The sequence below is a fragment of the Tiliqua scincoides genome, chromosome 4, assembly GCF_035046505.1.
Source record: "Tiliqua scincoides isolate rTilSci1 chromosome 4, rTilSci1.hap2, whole genome shotgun sequence".
Classification (NCBI taxonomy): domain Eukaryota; kingdom Metazoa; phylum Chordata; class Lepidosauria; order Squamata; family Scincidae; genus Tiliqua; species Tiliqua scincoides.
Genome location: NC_089824.1, coordinates 206,793,413 through 206,811,299, shown reverse-complemented (window position 1 = coordinate 206,811,299; position 17,887 = coordinate 206,793,413). Strand labels below are relative to the sequence as shown.

Here is a 17,887-nt window from a genome sequence, read left to right as displayed (position 1 = left end):
AGAGGATTGCGTATATCTCTTGGAGCTCCTTGGAGGAATTATGTAGGTGGGATCAAAAAAATAAAGTACACATTATGATTAATGTTTAGTTGTTGGCAACCTTCAGTCTCGAAAGACTATGGTATCGCGCTCTGAAAGGTGGTTCTGGAATAGCGTCTAGTGTGGCTGAAAAGGCCGATTCGGGAGTGACAATCCCTTCCACACTGAGAGCAAGTGCAGTCTGTCCCTGGTCTGTCTCCCTGGCTATGGGCCTTCCTTCTTTGCCTCTTTGCCTCAGACTGTTGGCCAAGTGTCTCTTCAAACTGGGAAAGGCCATGCTGCACAGCCTGCCTCCAAGCGGGCCGCTCAGAGGCCAGGGTTTCCCACTTGCTGAGGTCCACTCCTAAGGCCTTCAGATCCCTCTTGCAGATGTCCTTGTATCGCAGCTGTGGTCTACCTGTAGGGCGCTTTCCTTGCACGAGTTCTCCATAGAGGAGATCCTTTGGGATCCGGCCATCATCCATTCTCACGACATGATTAATGTTTATATGCTACTTAAAGTGGTTTACACAGTAAATGAAAAGATGGTTCCCTGTCCAAAAGGGACTTGCAATCTTAAAAAGAGGCACCAGGAACAGCAGCTAGAGAAAATGCTATTAGAACAGAGGTTCTCACACAGTTAGCACCAGGACCCAGTTTTTAGAATGAGAATCTGTCAGGAGCCACTGGAAGTGATGTCATGACCAGAAGTGACATCATCAAGCAGGAAAATTTTTAACAATCCTAGGTTGCAATTCTACCCACACTTACCCAGAAGTCCCTTTTACTATTATTGTTAAAAAGAATATACCTTACATAGTAGCTTGTTAAAAGTACAGATCTGTAACATTTCCCCCAATGCAGTCACATATCATGATAGCATCAAGTCTAATATATTGAAAATAAAATACTGAAATGAATAGGGATCCACCTGAAATTGGCTCGCGATCTACCTAATGGGTCCCAACCCACAGTTTGAGAAACACTGTATTAGAAGATTAGAACTAATAGGGACCAATAGTTGCTCCCTTTCTCCTACATATAAGAGAAGCACCATTTAAAATGTGCCTTATAGCCCAGTTAGTATTTGTAGACCTGAGGATTAAAAACATAATTTTTTAATGAATGAAAGATGAGATTCAGCAAGCATAAATACTATGCTTCTTGTACACTTGTACATAGCTTCAGAGCCCCAGATGATATGTGACATTATTCAAACACTTAATATATGTTATTTGAAAACATCAGGGTTTGGCCAAGGTGGGGCACTGGCCAAGGACCACACACATCATATGGCCCACCAGTGGTACCCAATGGCAACACTAGCTGTGGGGTGGGTGAGCCTGGGCTCTGCCCCAGGGTTTGTGGCAAGCTGGTGTCAGCATTGCACTGTGGAAATCATGTTATTGATAACACAGGCCAACACACATTTTGCTTCCTTAAACGTTACACCAATTCCTGTGTATATTTGGGGTGCTGATTCCAAAAATGGCATCCGTTTTGCCCTATCACATCTAGTTTTGGAGACACGGCATAGCCTCTAGTGAATGGTTCAAGCAGCTTCCTCATGAGGAAGCCTACACCATAGCTTCCTCATGAGGAAGCTGCTTGAACCATTCACTAATGAGGTTATACTATATCTCCAAAACTAAATGTGATAGGGCAAAACGGATGCCATTTTTGGAATCGGTGCCCTTAATTCATATCAAACCACCATAAAGTTTGGGAAAAACTTTTCTGACCCTTTTCTTTTGTAGGCCTGTGTAATTGATAGTTTTCTGTGTATGGAATTCACTTCTCATTGTTGTTCTCCCTTGTCTCTTTAGGGGTTTGTGCTCACCGTTACTATCATCCGTGAGGCCGTGGAGGAGATCCGATGCTACATGCGTGACAAGGAAGTGAACTCCCAGATCTACAGCAAACTCACAGCAAGAGGTCAGCTGTTTGGCTCCAGCTTTCCACATCTGCTTGCTGTGTCCTTTCGCTGACTGCCCAAACAGCAGGAGTTGCAACTCAATCAAATGTTGCTGACAGTTGGAGAAGCAGAAATCTTGGGATGAGAGGCAGGCCAGGGGGGCTGGGGTCCTTGTCGAATACACAGGCACGTGGCTTAATGGTCCTTCCTGTTGCTTGTAACCCAAGCAGCAGATGGAAAAACTGTCACATCCCCTCCTCTCCACCATCATACAGATGATCTCCCGTATAAAACAATGTGCAGTGCAATGGTCAATCATTTCAGTATCTGATTTGGATAAAACATCTTTTGGGGGGGGGGGAATCAAAATCTATGTGAAATAGAACCCTGCCCTGCATGATGGTGAGGAGGGAAGCAATTTGGCATTGTCAATAGATATCTTATGGTGCTTTTTTCAGCCATGGTAGGGGGCCAAGCTCAATCTTTCTTGATATGCACTCCTTCCTACCAGAGCTGGCCATGGTAGGGGTGAAGGAAGAGAAAATGGCAAGATTGATATTTTCCTTTTTGAAGAGTTGACCACTTTATTCCACAAAATAAAGAAATTCATTGCAAAGGATATTTCATGTAGGCATCTCTGTTTGCTCTCTCTCTCTCTGACTTACTTTGCTGCTAATTTATGGGGCACTGGACAATATTTTTAAAGTAATGTCAAACCAGTTGTATAATCAAATTCAATCATCACATGCATTCATCCATCAGCCTGACTTTGCTATTAAATTCAGAAGACTAGATTTCTGTTTGAATTTTTTCCTTGGCCTTGGCTTTAAAATTCCAGGATTGTTTTTCTTTTCTTGCCTTCTCTCCTCTTCCCTTCAAGCTTGCAGAGCATAGTAAGGGATAACTACATAAAAAATATCCCTATGAAATGCAAAGGGATCTCCTGCTGAGAGAATACTCCTTTGATTCAGATCATTGGCATTTACCAGCCATACAGAAAAAAAACAATATTTTTCCAAACCTTCTGTGCTCTATTTTGCAAGTCATGGAGTGTAAGGCCACCATAAATCCATAAGCTTATTGGAACAGATGAAAATTGTCTTTGATTTTTGGGCACGTTTTCCTTGTTCTTGGAGACATTTTATTTTGACTTTCTGGTTGTTGTTTTATTTAATGAAATGTAATATGTTCTGGGCTGTGCAGATCTACCCCAAACAGCTCCATTTTGTTTGAACTTACTTGGAGGCATTTCTCCTTGCTAGTGTTGGATGCATTTGCAACATCAAGGATCATGTCGGAGCATAAAGAGCTGGAAAGGAATGGCTGATTGGCATTTGTGCATAATCAATATAATCGAGATGTCAGTCTTGTAAGTGCTGAAGGTACCTCTTTAGTACTGATGAGATTATACTCCTGTAATATTCTTTTTTGGCACTTGGGACTTCAAAAACCTGAGCTGACATTTGAAAATGACAGTGTAGGCCACATGCAGATAACACTAAGCCATTGTTTACTGTTGTGTGTGTGAGCAGAGGATAGCAGAGCCTTGAGTTCACATACTTCCCTCTCGCCTCTCCTCCTGTGGGTGTGAGGATAGGAGCTCACTCTTCCCTCTAAGTGGCAGTCTCCAAACTGGAGAGTGCAGCACAATGGGAAAAGTTACTCGGGGTGCAACCGGCGCTTACAGTTCCACCAGGGAGCCATCCTTCCCTGCCGCCGATCTCCCCTAAACACCAGCCTGCTGTGCCTGCCCAGAAATCTGGGTATAGCGGCTGCTGGGGTGACGGAACATAGAAGTGGCTATCTGGAGCACAGTTTGGAGGAGTTCGGTGGCAGGGAAGGATGGCTCCCCTGTGGAACAGAAAGCGCTGTTCTCGTGAGGGAGGGAAAAGGCAGGGCACTGGATCCAGTTCGTGGGACAGGATCTGCCCTGCTCTGAGCTGTGTCGCTTGGAGGTCCTGGGAAGCAGAACTCCTTGGAGCTCAGCATTCCTGGAAGTTTGGCAATGATGTGTGACGTCATCACCATGAGTCCAAAAATGGTACCAAGTCACAGTGGCATGGACCCCTTAGGGCAGGGGCGCTCACACTTTTTTGGCTGGAGAGCTACTTTGAAACCCAGCAAGGCCCGGAGATCTACCAGAGTTTTTTTTACAATGTTCGCGCCATCATAGCATATAACATTTATGTGTACAATGTATGTTGGTGTACCTTGAGCCCCACTGAGTATAACAGGACTTACTCCTGAGTAGACATGCCTAGGATTAGGCTGTGAGGCTGCAATCCTAGCCACACTTACCTGGGAGTAAGCCCCATTGAGTACAATGGGCCTTACTCCCGGTGTTTCCTCCCAGAGGCACCTGAAGGGGGGGGTCGGCACTCCGCGATCTACTCATTTTGCCTCGCGATCTACCGGTAGATCGCGATCCACCTATTGAGCACCCTTGCCTTAGGGGAATATTGGAGAGGATTGAGAGCTTCCCCTTGAAACAAGCCAAAGTGTCCTACTACACTCAAACTTGGTAAATGGTAACCACAGTAAGATACCAAAAGAGGATCAAAGTAGCCCTTTTCAGATTTTCTGAAACATGTGAAGGAGTCCTTGGGCACAAACACGCTAGCTAGCTCCACCCCCCCACCCCACCCAAGTAGTATTGCATTATTTAGGGAGAGTTTATCCCCATGATTGAGGACACTGAGCATACTTGGAAACTTCCCACATTCAGTGCTTGCCTCCACAAAGAATGCAGAATGAGAGAACAAAGTGCACGGCTAGTTGATGCATCATTGTCAGGGGGCATGCTCATTTCTGAGGAGCCTCTCACATGTTCCCTCTTCATGTATTAGAAACATCTGAACAAAGCTAGTTTGATCCTGGTTTGCAAACAAACTATAGTTGGAATAACCTCCTGTTTCCAAGTTTGGATGCTATAGGAAACTGGCTTGTCCAAAGCCAAATGGTGGGCATTTTCAATCCCTTCTCTTCACAAGCAGAGGAGGAGAAGGAAACAGGAATGAGAATATGTGAGCCTGTAGTTCTGCTCTTTTGTGCCCAATGCGTAGTATTACACCTGCATGCAGCCATAGAGTTAGACACCGAGAGGGGTAGAAAACACAACTTTCATGACCCAAAGTTCCAATTTGTTAATGGGGCTTCCCAATGGGCTTCTTGGGGAAGGGCGGTTTTGTTCCCACAAGTGAATTGCACCATGTTAAAATTGTCTTGTCTCTTTATAAGCTGAAACAGCTGCATCAGAAACTGCTTGTGAAGCTGCCATTGTGTGGGCAGTTATTTCCCCACGCGTTCATCTTCTCTTTGGCTGTTGACCAATTTCCACTCATAAAAAAGCTGCTTCTCTGTGGTTCAGTTGTACAGCATAGGGGGTGCTCGCTCACTCACTCACTCACTCACCCACTCACCCTGTTTGTGAGAATATAGCAATCACATAAGTCATTTCTACCCTGTTGGCACATCATTCAGGCAAGAGGCAAGGACCGGCACAGTCAGTGCAGTATGACAATATTGCATGATCCAAATATCTGTGTGGCAAGGGCACGTGCAAGGGACAAGCCCTCAGTGTTGCAACACAATTGCTCTTGAATCTCGAGTGGGCTTCAGGAACAATGCAGGACCAAATAACTGCATTTCTGTGGGTGTTGAAGGTCATGACAGTCTGAGGTGTGTGCAGAACGACTTCTTTTCACCTGAAAAGATGTTCCAAAAGGCTAGTGATGTTTTGTGGCTGGGCAGGGTTGCTGGAAGTTGTGAGAGGGTTTTTATGAGTGAATGATGATGATATTTCCTATTACTGTAATTATTGCTATGAAGCATAAGGTATTTGCAAAAGTTTTTTTATTAGCAGCAGTGATGAGGCAGGTTATAAAATGTATACTGTTGTCACCAGAACAGCAGGCAACTTAGAATGATTTCCATTATTAATCGGAGGCAGAACACTGAAGCGTATCTTGAGAAGAAAATGTTTTAAATGTGATGTGATCAAAACCTCATAGGCCTAATGCTGCATTCTACTGTTTCTGAAAAATGGTCCCTTTTGTCGGTGCTGCAGAAGTGGTAGACTTTGTTGGTGCTGTTGCGGGCCTATTGGGAAGCTCATAAGAGATGCTTGAATGCTGGCAGAGCCACGTTGGGCCTTCAGAGTTCAGGATATGGTGCAGCTGCTCTGCCCATCCCACCCTTGTTCCTCCCATCCTCCCCCACCTTCCCCCTGCCCCCCAGAGGCTTCACTGCTGCCAGGCGGTTGCCCTTAAGCCCAATGACTTCACCACCACTCTCTTCCTGCTGGTACTAAGCCCAGCGCCAGCGCTCCTTACTTGCCAGGTGCTATAAACATGCTTTACAGTACCTTGCAAGTAAGGGCTCGGCGCCAGCACTGGGCAATTTTGGGATTTGCTGAAAACGCTAAGTGACTCTTAGAAGCCTCCATGAGGCTTTAGGAAGTGCAAGGAGGTTGCACATGACCTCCCCACACCTTTGGACGTGACCAACAGGTACTTCTAATCACGTTTGGATGTTCTCGAAGGGCTCCCCTGTGATTTTAACATTCACTGATTTCGACATTGAGGGGGGGGTCCTAGAATGGATCCCCTATAAATAAGGACGCACTGTACTACTTCTGCTTTTACAAGGTGCAAATGTTATAACAGGCCTCATCTTTGAAGCATTCCCTCTTGTGTGAAAGAAGGGAGGGAAATGCCTCTTTTAAAACGGTGCTTAGTGTCTGAAGCTTTGGAAGTACTTACATTTAAAATGACTTTTAGAAGAACTGCTACCAGATTAATCAGGGCACCCTTTTCATTGACCCGACATTTTAAAATTGACTTAACCCATTTCTGCCCAGCCCACACGTGTACACATTTGATCCCCGTTGCGTATGTGCAACATTGGGGAGAAATGGCTTAACCAACCAAATATTGGAGGAAAGGTTTAAAAAAAAAAAATCACCTTAACATGCTTCTGAAAAATGCTACCAAAATAAACAGGGCAGGAAGAGGAATGGCTGTAATTAATGCATCTTTCATCTTTTCTGTAGGAACAGTCAAGGTGAAGAGTTCCAATATTCAGGTGGGGGACCTTATCATTGTAGAAAAGGTATGTCTAGCTGTGCAAATATTTTAACCTCTTGAGTGAAATCTCTTAACATTTATTATTATTATTGACTGCTTTTCAGCAAAAAGTAGTACAAAGCAGTTCCCATAAATATAATGGTGGCATACAAAAGTGCCTGTGGACAGTAGAAAGGGATTTCTAGTCATGTAAGACAGCCTAGTATAAATTCATAGACCACAATCCAGCTAAAGGTAAGCCATCTGGAAAGCAGTGGCAATTATATTATTCAAGGTTAACTTTTTCCATGAGTTTTTTGTTTTTTTTAAATGGGGCTTTTTAGTGGGATTCAGTCAAAGCTAAATTGTACAGAAAGATCCACATTCCAGCTGCTATTTGTTCTAGGGCAAAGCTGCGCAAACCACAGCCCAGGGACCGGATCCAGCATTCACACGGATCCGTCCTCCCGGTGAGCAGACCTTTTGGTTTTGCTCGGACACTGCATGACATCCCCCTTGTTTGGCGGACAGGGATGCCCTGTGCAGTCACATCTGCCCAGATGTCTGTTGCATAGCCTTCCGGAACATCAGGCAGACAATGCGAGTGCCCAAAGCATCCCTGTTCTCCGAACAAGGAAGACTTTGTGTGGTGCCCGAGTGGAATGCTCAGGAAGGGGACCGCATTCTGGGCACGCAGTAGGTGCAACTTTGAGCGCTGCTGTTCTAGGGAGAAGGGGAAAGTGGATTTGGGAAAGAACAGTTTGAGGCAGAAAATAAACCCTTTTTTAAAACTGCTTTCTCCTCTTCAGAGTTGCATTCACAATCATACATGCCTGAAACCTTGCAGTGAGATGAATGGCCCAGTGCCAGGAAAGTGAAGTAGATAGGCAGGGAAAGGTTGAGGGATTATCCATCATCCATGCCATTCTTCTCTGCTCCAAATGGGTCCTCTGCCAAAGTTATTTTTTTAGGAGCCATAGCTATTATCATGGAAAGACACATGCGTGTGTAAAGTGTAGTAACTTTAACTGAATTAGAGCCCTAATCTTCAGATTACAAAATGAAAAAATGCCTCTCTTCTTTCAAAAGGAAAATCCTTTAAAATAAAGCCTGGTTTTGTGCATGTTCTTTAAATAGGAATCTATACTGAATGCTCTCTCTTTTCCCAATGCAGAACCAGCGGGTCCCTGCTGACATGATCTTCCTGAGGACGTCAGAAAAGAATGGTAAACATCTGGAACCAATTGTGAAAATAACCATTAACCTTTTGCTGGTTATTTGGACAAAATAATCATTTTAAAAATGTAACCTGAGTAGATATAATTTTAAGACTCCGAGAGTCTGACCAATTCGGTACTCTCTTTGGATAGCTCGGGTGTCCTTCTTGTTTTATAATTTGTGATCATTTAAAACAGAGATTGTTTCTCCTGTTGTGTAAGGTCATATAATTTCAGGAAAAGAAAGATTGATGTGGGCTGCTGTCGCATACTCTGACTTTGTTGAGCTTCATATACTGGCTTGCCTTCTAATGTGTCAGCATTTCTTCAGAAAGCACAAAAAGCCCATAATATATTATCTCAATTATTCTGGGGTTCCATAGTATATTTATTGACTTGGTCACATGTAGAACTGCAAGAAAAGGAAAAGATGACTTTAAAAATGACTTGGTTTCTAGACGATGGAACCCTGCCTGTGTACGATAATATTTATCAAGTGAACAACTGCCCCATGGCACTGTTTACTCAAGTGCAGTCATGTTCCAGTCTTGATGGCCTCAGTCAAATTGTTTGTGGGTCATACAGAGACGATGACCCAGATCAAAAGTGCAGTGCGGGGAGCCTACTTGAAGCTGTCCCCACCAGTGAAGCCGATTTGGGGTTGTTAGGTTACGGCTATGACAAATAAGATTAGAACAATGGGAAATGTGAATGGTGAAGCCTCTGCTCCTAGCCCATCCCCATGGATGTGCTGGGTTGAATGAATATGCTCAGAATAGTTTTGTTTCTGCTCAGTGCAGAAGGAACCAGTGTGATGTGACTGGTAGGAAAGAACAGGCTGAGGCACTGGGCAGTGCCAGGTAAATGGAGTCTTTCATCCTTATACCATCAGCATGAGTTCTAGGTTGCTGTGCTCCACTAGAGCTATGTATGTTCTTCAGTGAAACTTTTTATCAAAGAAAATTAAACTCTTCCATCTGTGTAGATTGTGGAAAGCAAGCAAATTTGCCTAGTTGTTACTTATTTTGCACAATTTATTCTGTTTCTACTAGTCATGGGGAAAAGGCAATGCAGGTCCACAAGCCCAACCACCTTACTACTCAAAGTCCTGCTTGGCACATATACTTCCAAGATTTTGTCAACCGCCTCACAAAATTCAAATCTCTTGGCAATTAATGATGTTTAGAAATTGTTTTTTGAAATGGAAAGAAAAAAAGCTGACTCAAAGCACGAGCCTTGTGAAATGGAGGGGACAATTCTGGAGGCTTTTCAAAACGGAAGAGTTGAGATTAAGGGTTGAATCCTCTGATACCGCACACCAAAACACAAATCTCGAACCGTTTTTTGCTTGATAACTTATGTGGGTTTTTGAAGTATGAGTTGAGAAATGTAGCATTGTTGGTGACCCAAAGGCTCTTAGCTGTACAGATAATTTTCAGCTAGTAGTTCCATACTTCAGAACTTTTTACAAGTGCCGCCGCCTAGGGAGGTACGTGGGGCGGCTGCAAGAAATAGGGCCTTCTCAGTAGTGGCACCAACGCTATGGAACTCCCTTCCCCTTGACTTAAGAATGGCTCCCTCTCTTGAGACCTTTCGGCAAGGCCTGAAGACCCTTCTGTTTAAACAGGCCTTCTGAGTTCTCGGCCTTTTAACATCTTTTTAACATCTTTTAATATTTTTTTTTACAGGCCTGATTCTTTTATGACTTGCTGCTGCTCTATGCTCTTTTTACCTATTTTTTTTACTCTGACTGCTGTTTTTAGTATGTGTTAATATGTTTTTATTTGTTTTTTAAATTGTTTTTAATATGTTGTAAGCCGCCTTGAGTCCCTTCGGGGAGAAAGGCGGGGTAGAAATAAAGTTGTTGTTGTTATTATTATTATTATTATTATTATTATTATTATTATTATTATTATTCAGAAGCAATCAAGATTCTGGGTTGACCTTTGTGAGATTTTCATTAGACTTGGTGCTAATATGTGGATGCTTAAAGAACAACCAACAACACACTTTTGTGCTGGGGATAAGAATAGGCCCTCAGTTTGGCTGTACTTGTCGTAAGAGGCGACTAAACAGCCACCGGGTAGATGGGACTTGTCAGCCTGGGAAGGCAGCTCATCTGAGAGAAGGAAAACTCTGATCCCAAACCTCCACTGCCTTGTGGCTACATCCAGTTATGGAAAAGGCTTCAGAAGTCAACCTCAAGGCAAAATCTGGAGCCGGAGTCCCTGAGGCAGTTCATGGCTGAACACAGTCACATCTGGCAACTCCTGCAACGCTGCTGGAACCAACCGTATTGACCTCTGCCTTTCCATTGGACCATTTCAGCGACGTGGAGAGGGGGATTTGCTGCATGGGTAACAGCCTATCCTCCATACCTACTTTACCCAGTCTTCGCGCACTGGAGAGGACACTATGTTCCAGAACCACCATTCAGAGCGTGACACCATAGTCTTACGAGACTGAAGGATGCCAACATCCAGTGGTCCTCATAAACTAATCTTTCTAAGATTTGTCTTAAATAAGTAGGTGTCTTAAATTGTAATTGGAAAAAAAAGCATGTTTCATTAATACAGATTTATAATCCACAGGTTCCTGCTTTCTACGTACGGATCAGCTGGATGGTGAAACTGACTGGAAGTTGCGCCTACCTGTCAGTTGCACTCAGCGATTACCCACTGCTTCTGTATGTGAAGTCTTTTAAATTTGTTTTTGTTTTAATCGTCTTCTACAGTGCAGCCACAATTTATATTATTAATTTTATTATGTATAGTCCACTGGGAATCTCTTTCCAGGACAAACCTCAGTAGCAAAGCACATGTTTGGCATGCAGAATGTTCCAGGTTCAATTCCTGGCATGTCCAGGTAGGTGTGGGAAAGAAACTCTGGAAAGCCCCACTGCCAGTCAGCATGGGCAGTATTGAGCTGCACGAACCAATAATCTCACTCAGTAGAAAGCAGCATCATGTGTTCACATCCCAGCACAACAACAACAATCCACTGGGAATCTATTCACAGATCTTAAAATCTCTTCTGCACGAGCTCCACTGGGAGTAAACGAGAGCTGTGCAAGAGCATTTTTGTGCATGCTGAAAAATATAATCCCTTTTCATTTGTGTTTTAAAGGATTTAACATATGTTTGGAAAAGAGTACTTGAAAAAAGAGGGGGCAAAGAATTTAATTTTGTGAATTCATTTTGTATTTTGTCTATATAGGACCTTCTTCAGATCCGATCTTACGTGTATGCAGAGGAGCCAAACATTGACATCCACAACTTTGTTGGGACTTTTACTCGAGTAAGTGAGTGAGATGTGTAACCTTGTGTCTTTACGAACTGCAAAGTAGTATCAGGACTGGAGGAAATTTTCAGATCTTACAGAGGATCACAGATTCAATTCACAAATAGAAAAATAAGGCTAGCAAGGGTGCAAGTCGGTGTCAGATATTTTCTAGGGCTAGTAACTTGCTGTTAACTTGCTGTTATCTTCTAATGTCACTGGTCAAGAGCATTCTCATGTTCCTAACTTGACCAGAAAGAAAGCAATATGATAAAATAAAGAGCAGAAGTGTACAAATTTTAATCTGTTTTAGAATTTCATATTGCACTGTGGAGTTTCATTTATTTCAAAATTAGAAAAAACCCAACAAAACTTGTTTGTTCACTGTACTTGTACTTGTAGGCTTTCTACTGCTGTTTCTTGTCAATATAGAACATGGAAAAAGTTTCTGAATGCCAACATAGTCACCACCCATTTCCACATGCAGTCCTCTTCCACATTTCAGTGATGTGCCCTCCTGTTATGTCAAACTTTGTTATGTCAAAGTTTGGGAATGTTGGACAGAGATAGACCTGAGAAGAGTTCAATTCATAAATCAAATAATTTATAGAACAGCCTAAAGGGGGTGGTGCTACTTTGAGAATCCACATCATTTTTAAATGGTTAAGATGTCTGGCACTTCGATGTTAGTTTTGCTTCTGTGGTAAGGTACTGAAAATGGAGCCCTTTGGGTGTCCGAGGAGTAGGAATGAAACTGCTACAAAACTGGCAAAGTTAACCATTCATAAGAAACTGAAGTATTACAATTATGACAGAAAAAGGGTAAATAAGACACATATTGAGTCCTTCCCTTTTTTCTGGGTAACTCTTTCAGGAGGACAGTGACCCTCCAGTGAATGAGAGCTTAAGCATTGAAAATACTCTATGGGCCAGCACAGTCATCGCTTCAGGTAAGGCCAAAGCAACGTGTGAATTTCTGAAGGGAGTATGTTAGCAATTTTTAAAAAATCTCTTTGTAATTGAAATAATAATCTCTTGTCAATGAAAATTAGTGGTTGGAATGAAGTTTTCCACTTGTCCTAACACCATAGGGAGTTCTGAGCTGACATCTAATTACCCCTTGGACATTTATAGATGAGAAAGCCTGTGGAATTCCAATACCCTTTGCACAAAGCATCCACTGCTGAATAGCACTTAATTGCTTTCAATATTGACATTCTAAATCTGTAACAGAAAGGGTGTCAAAGAGATTAGAGATGGAAAATAGGATAAAAGATCCCCCAAGAAAATGCCCGCCTCCTAGTTTGTAATTCCAAAAAAGAGTATCTTATAAAAGCAAGACCAGGTGTATCCTGCAGAAGGAGGGGGAAAACTCTTTCGTAAGTACTTAAAATAATAAATGAGGAAGTCTTATCTTCCTCCCCCTCACTAAAGCAGTTAATGCATCTGTTCTATTTTACATAAATCTATACAAAATTGTGTTGTGCTGAGGATTTAAAGTGTGCACGAGATGGAAGTTTCCTGTAATCTCAGTTTTGGTGCTTCCTATCCTTGTCTGGCTCTGCTTGAGAGTGGTGTTTTAGGCACTCATCAGTGTTCACAGTGGAAGGATAGCTGTGGGGAAGAGGTGAAGAACTTAGCATAGGAGCCCAGTGGGGTAAGGTTTAATTCTAGCCCAAGATATAGGAAGCTGACAGGAAAGATGGAAACGGCTTATAAGAAATGCTAGATGATGTTGGTAAGAAAAAGTGCAAGGGTTTCCTCAAATGATCAGGGGGGCTGGAGCACCTTCCCTCTGAGGAAAGGCTAAAACTTTGGGGGTCTTGAATTTAGGGGAGAAAAGGCAACTAAGGGCACAATCCTACCCTGCACTGGAACAAGCAAGCCAAGAGACTTGCATTTTATCCAGCACAGGATAGGGGCCCAAAGTGGCTCAGCCAGAGGTAAGAAGAAACTTTCCCCCTTACCTCTGGGTAAGGCACCCTGGCCCCAATGGGTCTCCTTGGACTTGCACCACCTCCTGAGGAGCTGCAAGTCAGAGGAGAGCAGAGCGACTTGAAGCCACTCTGAACTCCCCAGGAACAGGGGTTGGGATCCAGCATAACTGCCAGGTCCCAACCCAGCCTATGCTCCCCACCCTCCCGCCCTCTGGGCCACACATCACCCACTTTCCCCCCGCCCCAGAACGCCTCTCTCCTTCCTCCTCCCTGCCCACCCCAGAGTCTTGCATTGACTGAGCTCAGCCGACGCAAGACTCACTCCGTCCGTTGGTGTGGAGGCTTGGGTCAGCCTCTGCAGGCCGGTGTGCCTCTGTGCGCCGGCCTTGCCAACTCCCGAGGAAGTGCGAGGAACTTGCGCCAGCCCAGGGGCGCCTCTGGATTGTGCCCTAAGTGTGGTTGTGAAGGGTTTATAAAACTATAAATGGCATTAGACAAATGGATATATATTGTTTTCTCTCACAATGAAATCACCCAATGAAATTGACTGGCAGGAGATTTGGCACCCATAAAGGAAGTGCTTCTTCACAGAAACGTAAGCACACAGCCTTATTGTGAACTAGAAATAGTGAGCTTCAGATCAGAGCCATAACACACTGCCCCGGCACCTGGAACAGTGATGTAGTGATGTCCCTTCCAGGTTCTCCCCAGAGGAGGAGGTGCTTACTGCAGTAGCCTCATGCACCTCATTTCTTCTCTGTAGAGGCTGGAAGTATCTACAGGAGAAAGAACAAAGAACGGGGCATGCAAAGCTGCCATTGTCCCCTCCTCCAGGGGGGAGAACCCAGAAGTGACTGCCTTGCCCAACTGGTGGCACAAGGCAGTCACTTCTGGGTTCTCCCTGGAGGAGGGGGCACTCATTGCGAAGGCTTCTTGCACCCCATTCCTTCTCTGTGGAGGCTGGGAACCTCCACAGGAGAAGGAATGGTGGGGTGAAAAGCCACCTGGGGGAAGTTATATATCCCCACTTGGCATGGCTCCCGGTCAGGTGCCCCTCAGGTACCTCGTAGTTACAAATATGCTTCAGACCACTTTCCTGGTGGTGGCAGCCTATTCCATAAATTAGGTTTTGTCTGAAGAAGCAGTTCCCTTTGTCAGTCCTGAATCTATCTGATCTGGGGTCCAGTCTTTGGTTTTCTTGTGTCTTCTGTCCTCAGTGCTTAATCAGAATTCTGCAGCCTGTTTGGACCACATGTTTCTAGAGCTATGTGGTTTTTCCCCCCCTAAGTTTTAGGATGCTTCAACGCCCCCCCCCCACCAAGTAGTCTACAATCATGTCTAAAATACAATAAAAAGCTACAAAACTCATCCTAGCAATACTTTAACAAGAACGGCACAATAGCATGAACAGTAGATTTATCTGCAGGCATTCCCGGGCATATAATACTGCAAGTCCTAATAGAGCCATGACTCAAAAGAACCTCTAGGTGGTATCATAACACAAATATTTTATAGCATAATTTCTAGAAATGATTTTTCCATTGGCCAAGTAGCATGCCACTGTATGTTGTTTTCTTTCTCTTCTTCTCTGAAATTGTTGTAAAATAGATACAGGGTGGGGCAGACAAAATCCCTGCACGTACAAGCATGGCCCTGATAACAGATTGATGGTTAGGGGTCACCTGTGTGCATGTGTGAAAGTGGGCACCTGTTCTAATGAATTTTTTTGTTCCTTTTTGTCATTGGATTGGAATAGTTGTCACAGTTTCAGGACTTTAATCTTAAGAGCTACTTATGGGTGCTGCTGATGGTCACATATGCAAAACATGGCCACCTGAACCCAAGTTGTATTGCTCACTCGCTAGCCTCTTCCCTTGTGGCTCCTGCACTGTATTAGATGGTCAAGCTGCATGACAGGGGCTTCTCAAGTGGTGCAGGCAGTGGGCTTTGTGGCAGGAACAAGAGAAGTTGTGAGTTTCAGGCTAAATCATTGAACAAGTTTATATATCTGAAACCTCTTTAGCCACTTTCCTTTATGTGTCAACATAACTGTGAGGAATAAAATGCATGGAGGCTTGCAAATGTGCTTTGACCAAGGCATGTTAATGAAATTGCCTTTGCTCCTGCCTCGGTTTTGCTCCTTGCTGGCTGCTTCTGTGCAGTGCTGCCTCCTGGTCCCCGACTCATCAGTCTAGGGGCAAAACAGCAGCGAGGCCTGGGGCTGACATGCATAGGTTAGTGCGCCCTGGTGTGGTATGACTTTGCATGTGGTGCATATGTCGGAAAGGTTAGCCGCAAAAACTGGACTCTGCAGTTTAGGCCGCTTTCAAAGCAACACACAATCTATCACAAAATGCATCATTCGATGTTTTTAAGCCACATTTTCTCACTGTTCAGGTGAAGACAATGGATGCACACTACCATATATTGTTATATGTAAGCTCCATCATATATATCAAAAAGCAGCCTGGACTATATGTTCTGTTGGCATTTTATCAGCTATGGATACACTATATACTGTGATCTAATTCACATGGAATGCTTTCTCTCAAGAAAGAGTGGCTCTTCCACAGTCCTCCTTTCTCTTGTGTGTGAAAGGAGACCATCTGAAGCTTCCACGTCACTTGGACAGACCACAGTTTTGCATTGCACTCAGGGAGCATAAACTCAGTGAACTGTGATTTGCTCTAACTATAGTTAGTTAAACAAGGATCAAACTATGGTTTGGTATTTTGATTTGTTTTAAGCAATTAGATTCTCAAACTGTGGCTCAGGACCCACTAGGTAGGTCACGAGTAAATTTCAGGTGGGTTCCCATTCATTTCAATGTGTATTTTATTTTTAATATATTCAACTTGATGCTACCATGGTATGACTGTATTTGGGGAAATGTAACAGACCTGTGCTTTTAACGATGATAGTCAATGGGGCTCACTCCCAGATAAGTGGGAGGGCACCAGGGTGACAAGGGAGGGCACCAGGATGAGGTCTCTTGTTATCTGGTGTGCTCCCTGGGGCATTTGGTGGGCCGCTGTGAGATACAGGAAGCTGGACTAGATGGGCCTATGGCCTGATCCAGTGGGGCTGTTCTTAAGTGTGGATATGTTGCAGCCTTTGGAATGTTTAGGGAATTTTTTTTTAACAGATCAGCAACTGCTTGGGAGGGTTCTTTATTTAATCGATTTGATTTGATTTTGTTGTATGGAGGGTGTTAAAATTTTTCCTGCTTGTTGATGCTTGTTTCCTGCTTGTGTGGCCATGACATCACTTCTAAGTTAATGACATTACTTCCGGAGGGTCACAGCAGATTGGTTGGCAACCTTCAGTCTCGAAAGACTATGGTATAATCCTACAGCACCAGGTATTCCCAGGTGGTCTCCCATCCAAGTACTAACCAGGCCTGACCCTACTTAGCTTCCAAGATCAGACAAGATCAGGCATGTGCAGGGTAACAGAGCAGATTGTCATTCTAAAAAGTGGGTCCCAGTATGAAAAGGTTTGAGAACCACTGAATTACACAAGCCATAACTCCCCAAGTTTGTACATGATACTGAAATGCAGTTTGTCATAAATGAAAGTGGAAACTTTAACTCCTTCTCTTGCACACAAAAAGGAAGGGGAGCATGCATGAGACCAAGTCTCTGAGCCTCATTCTTCTAGCACTAGACCATGATTTAGTGTTATTCCTGAACTTGGCTAAGTGTATGGGTACTTAGTGTAGATAGAAATCTTAATCACAGAAAACATACTTTTGTAGTGATGAGTGCAGATAAGACTCTTCCCCTTCTTAAAACTGTGTATGTATGTGCATAGTAATCACTTTTTTGGTGTCCTGCTTCCCACAGGTTCCATGAAACTAATAATCAGGTAGGGTTTCCATGTGTTTGTCTCTTTCTGTATCATCTTTCTTTCTGTAATGTTAGTTCTTTTGTTTCTCTCAGGAACAGTAGTGGGAGTTGTTCTGTACACAGGTCGGGAACTACGTAGTGTCATGAACACATCAAATCCACGGAGTAAGGTAAGGAAATAAACTTTGTGATCTGTTATATGGCTGTAAACTCATATAATGGTCACTGAATTGTCACTTGAAAGGAATTAACAACCCATTCTGGCTTCCTAATTTGTACCTTAATGATGTATATATTTATCATATTCACACTTCAACGCATGTAAAACAACTGGGCACCTAAAAATGTGATGTGTGAACTGACATTGGGTAGCTTCATATATTATATCACCAAAATCAGCTTCTTGAACTTTCATGCCAGGGTCGTAATGTTTCTAAACTTCATTTGTAGCCACCTATTGTGAGCACAGACAGTAAATCTATGCTAGGTTTTTTTTCTTCTGGAGTCACAGGTGTGATCCAGGTGTGATAAAAGTCTAAGGCAGTTTCAATGTTTTTTTTCTCACAGCACACTGACCTCTATGGTCTTCTCTATGGGCTTCACCTCTTGT

At 43.5% G+C, this 17,887-nt stretch overlaps 1 protein-coding gene across 1 annotated transcript in view; it reads left to right on the top strand.

Annotated features, from left to right (window-relative positions):
* The window catches only part of ATP9A (ATPase phospholipid transporting 9A (putative)), a 113,502-nt gene that overhangs the window by 40,638 nt on the left and 54,977 nt on the right, over positions 1-17,887 (top strand). The window contains exons 4-10 of the mRNA XM_066623313.1: positions 1,845-1,953; positions 6,984-7,042; positions 8,171-8,222; positions 10,805-10,899; positions 11,430-11,510; positions 12,367-12,442; positions 17,371-17,447. Coding sequence (XP_066479410.1) covers positions 1,845-1,953; positions 6,984-7,042; positions 8,171-8,222; positions 10,805-10,899; positions 11,430-11,510; positions 12,367-12,442; positions 17,371-17,447 — 549 coding nt within the window. The remainder of the gene's footprint in view (positions 1-1,844; positions 1,954-6,983; positions 7,043-8,170; positions 8,223-10,804; positions 10,900-11,429; positions 11,511-12,366; positions 12,443-17,370; positions 17,448-17,887) is intronic.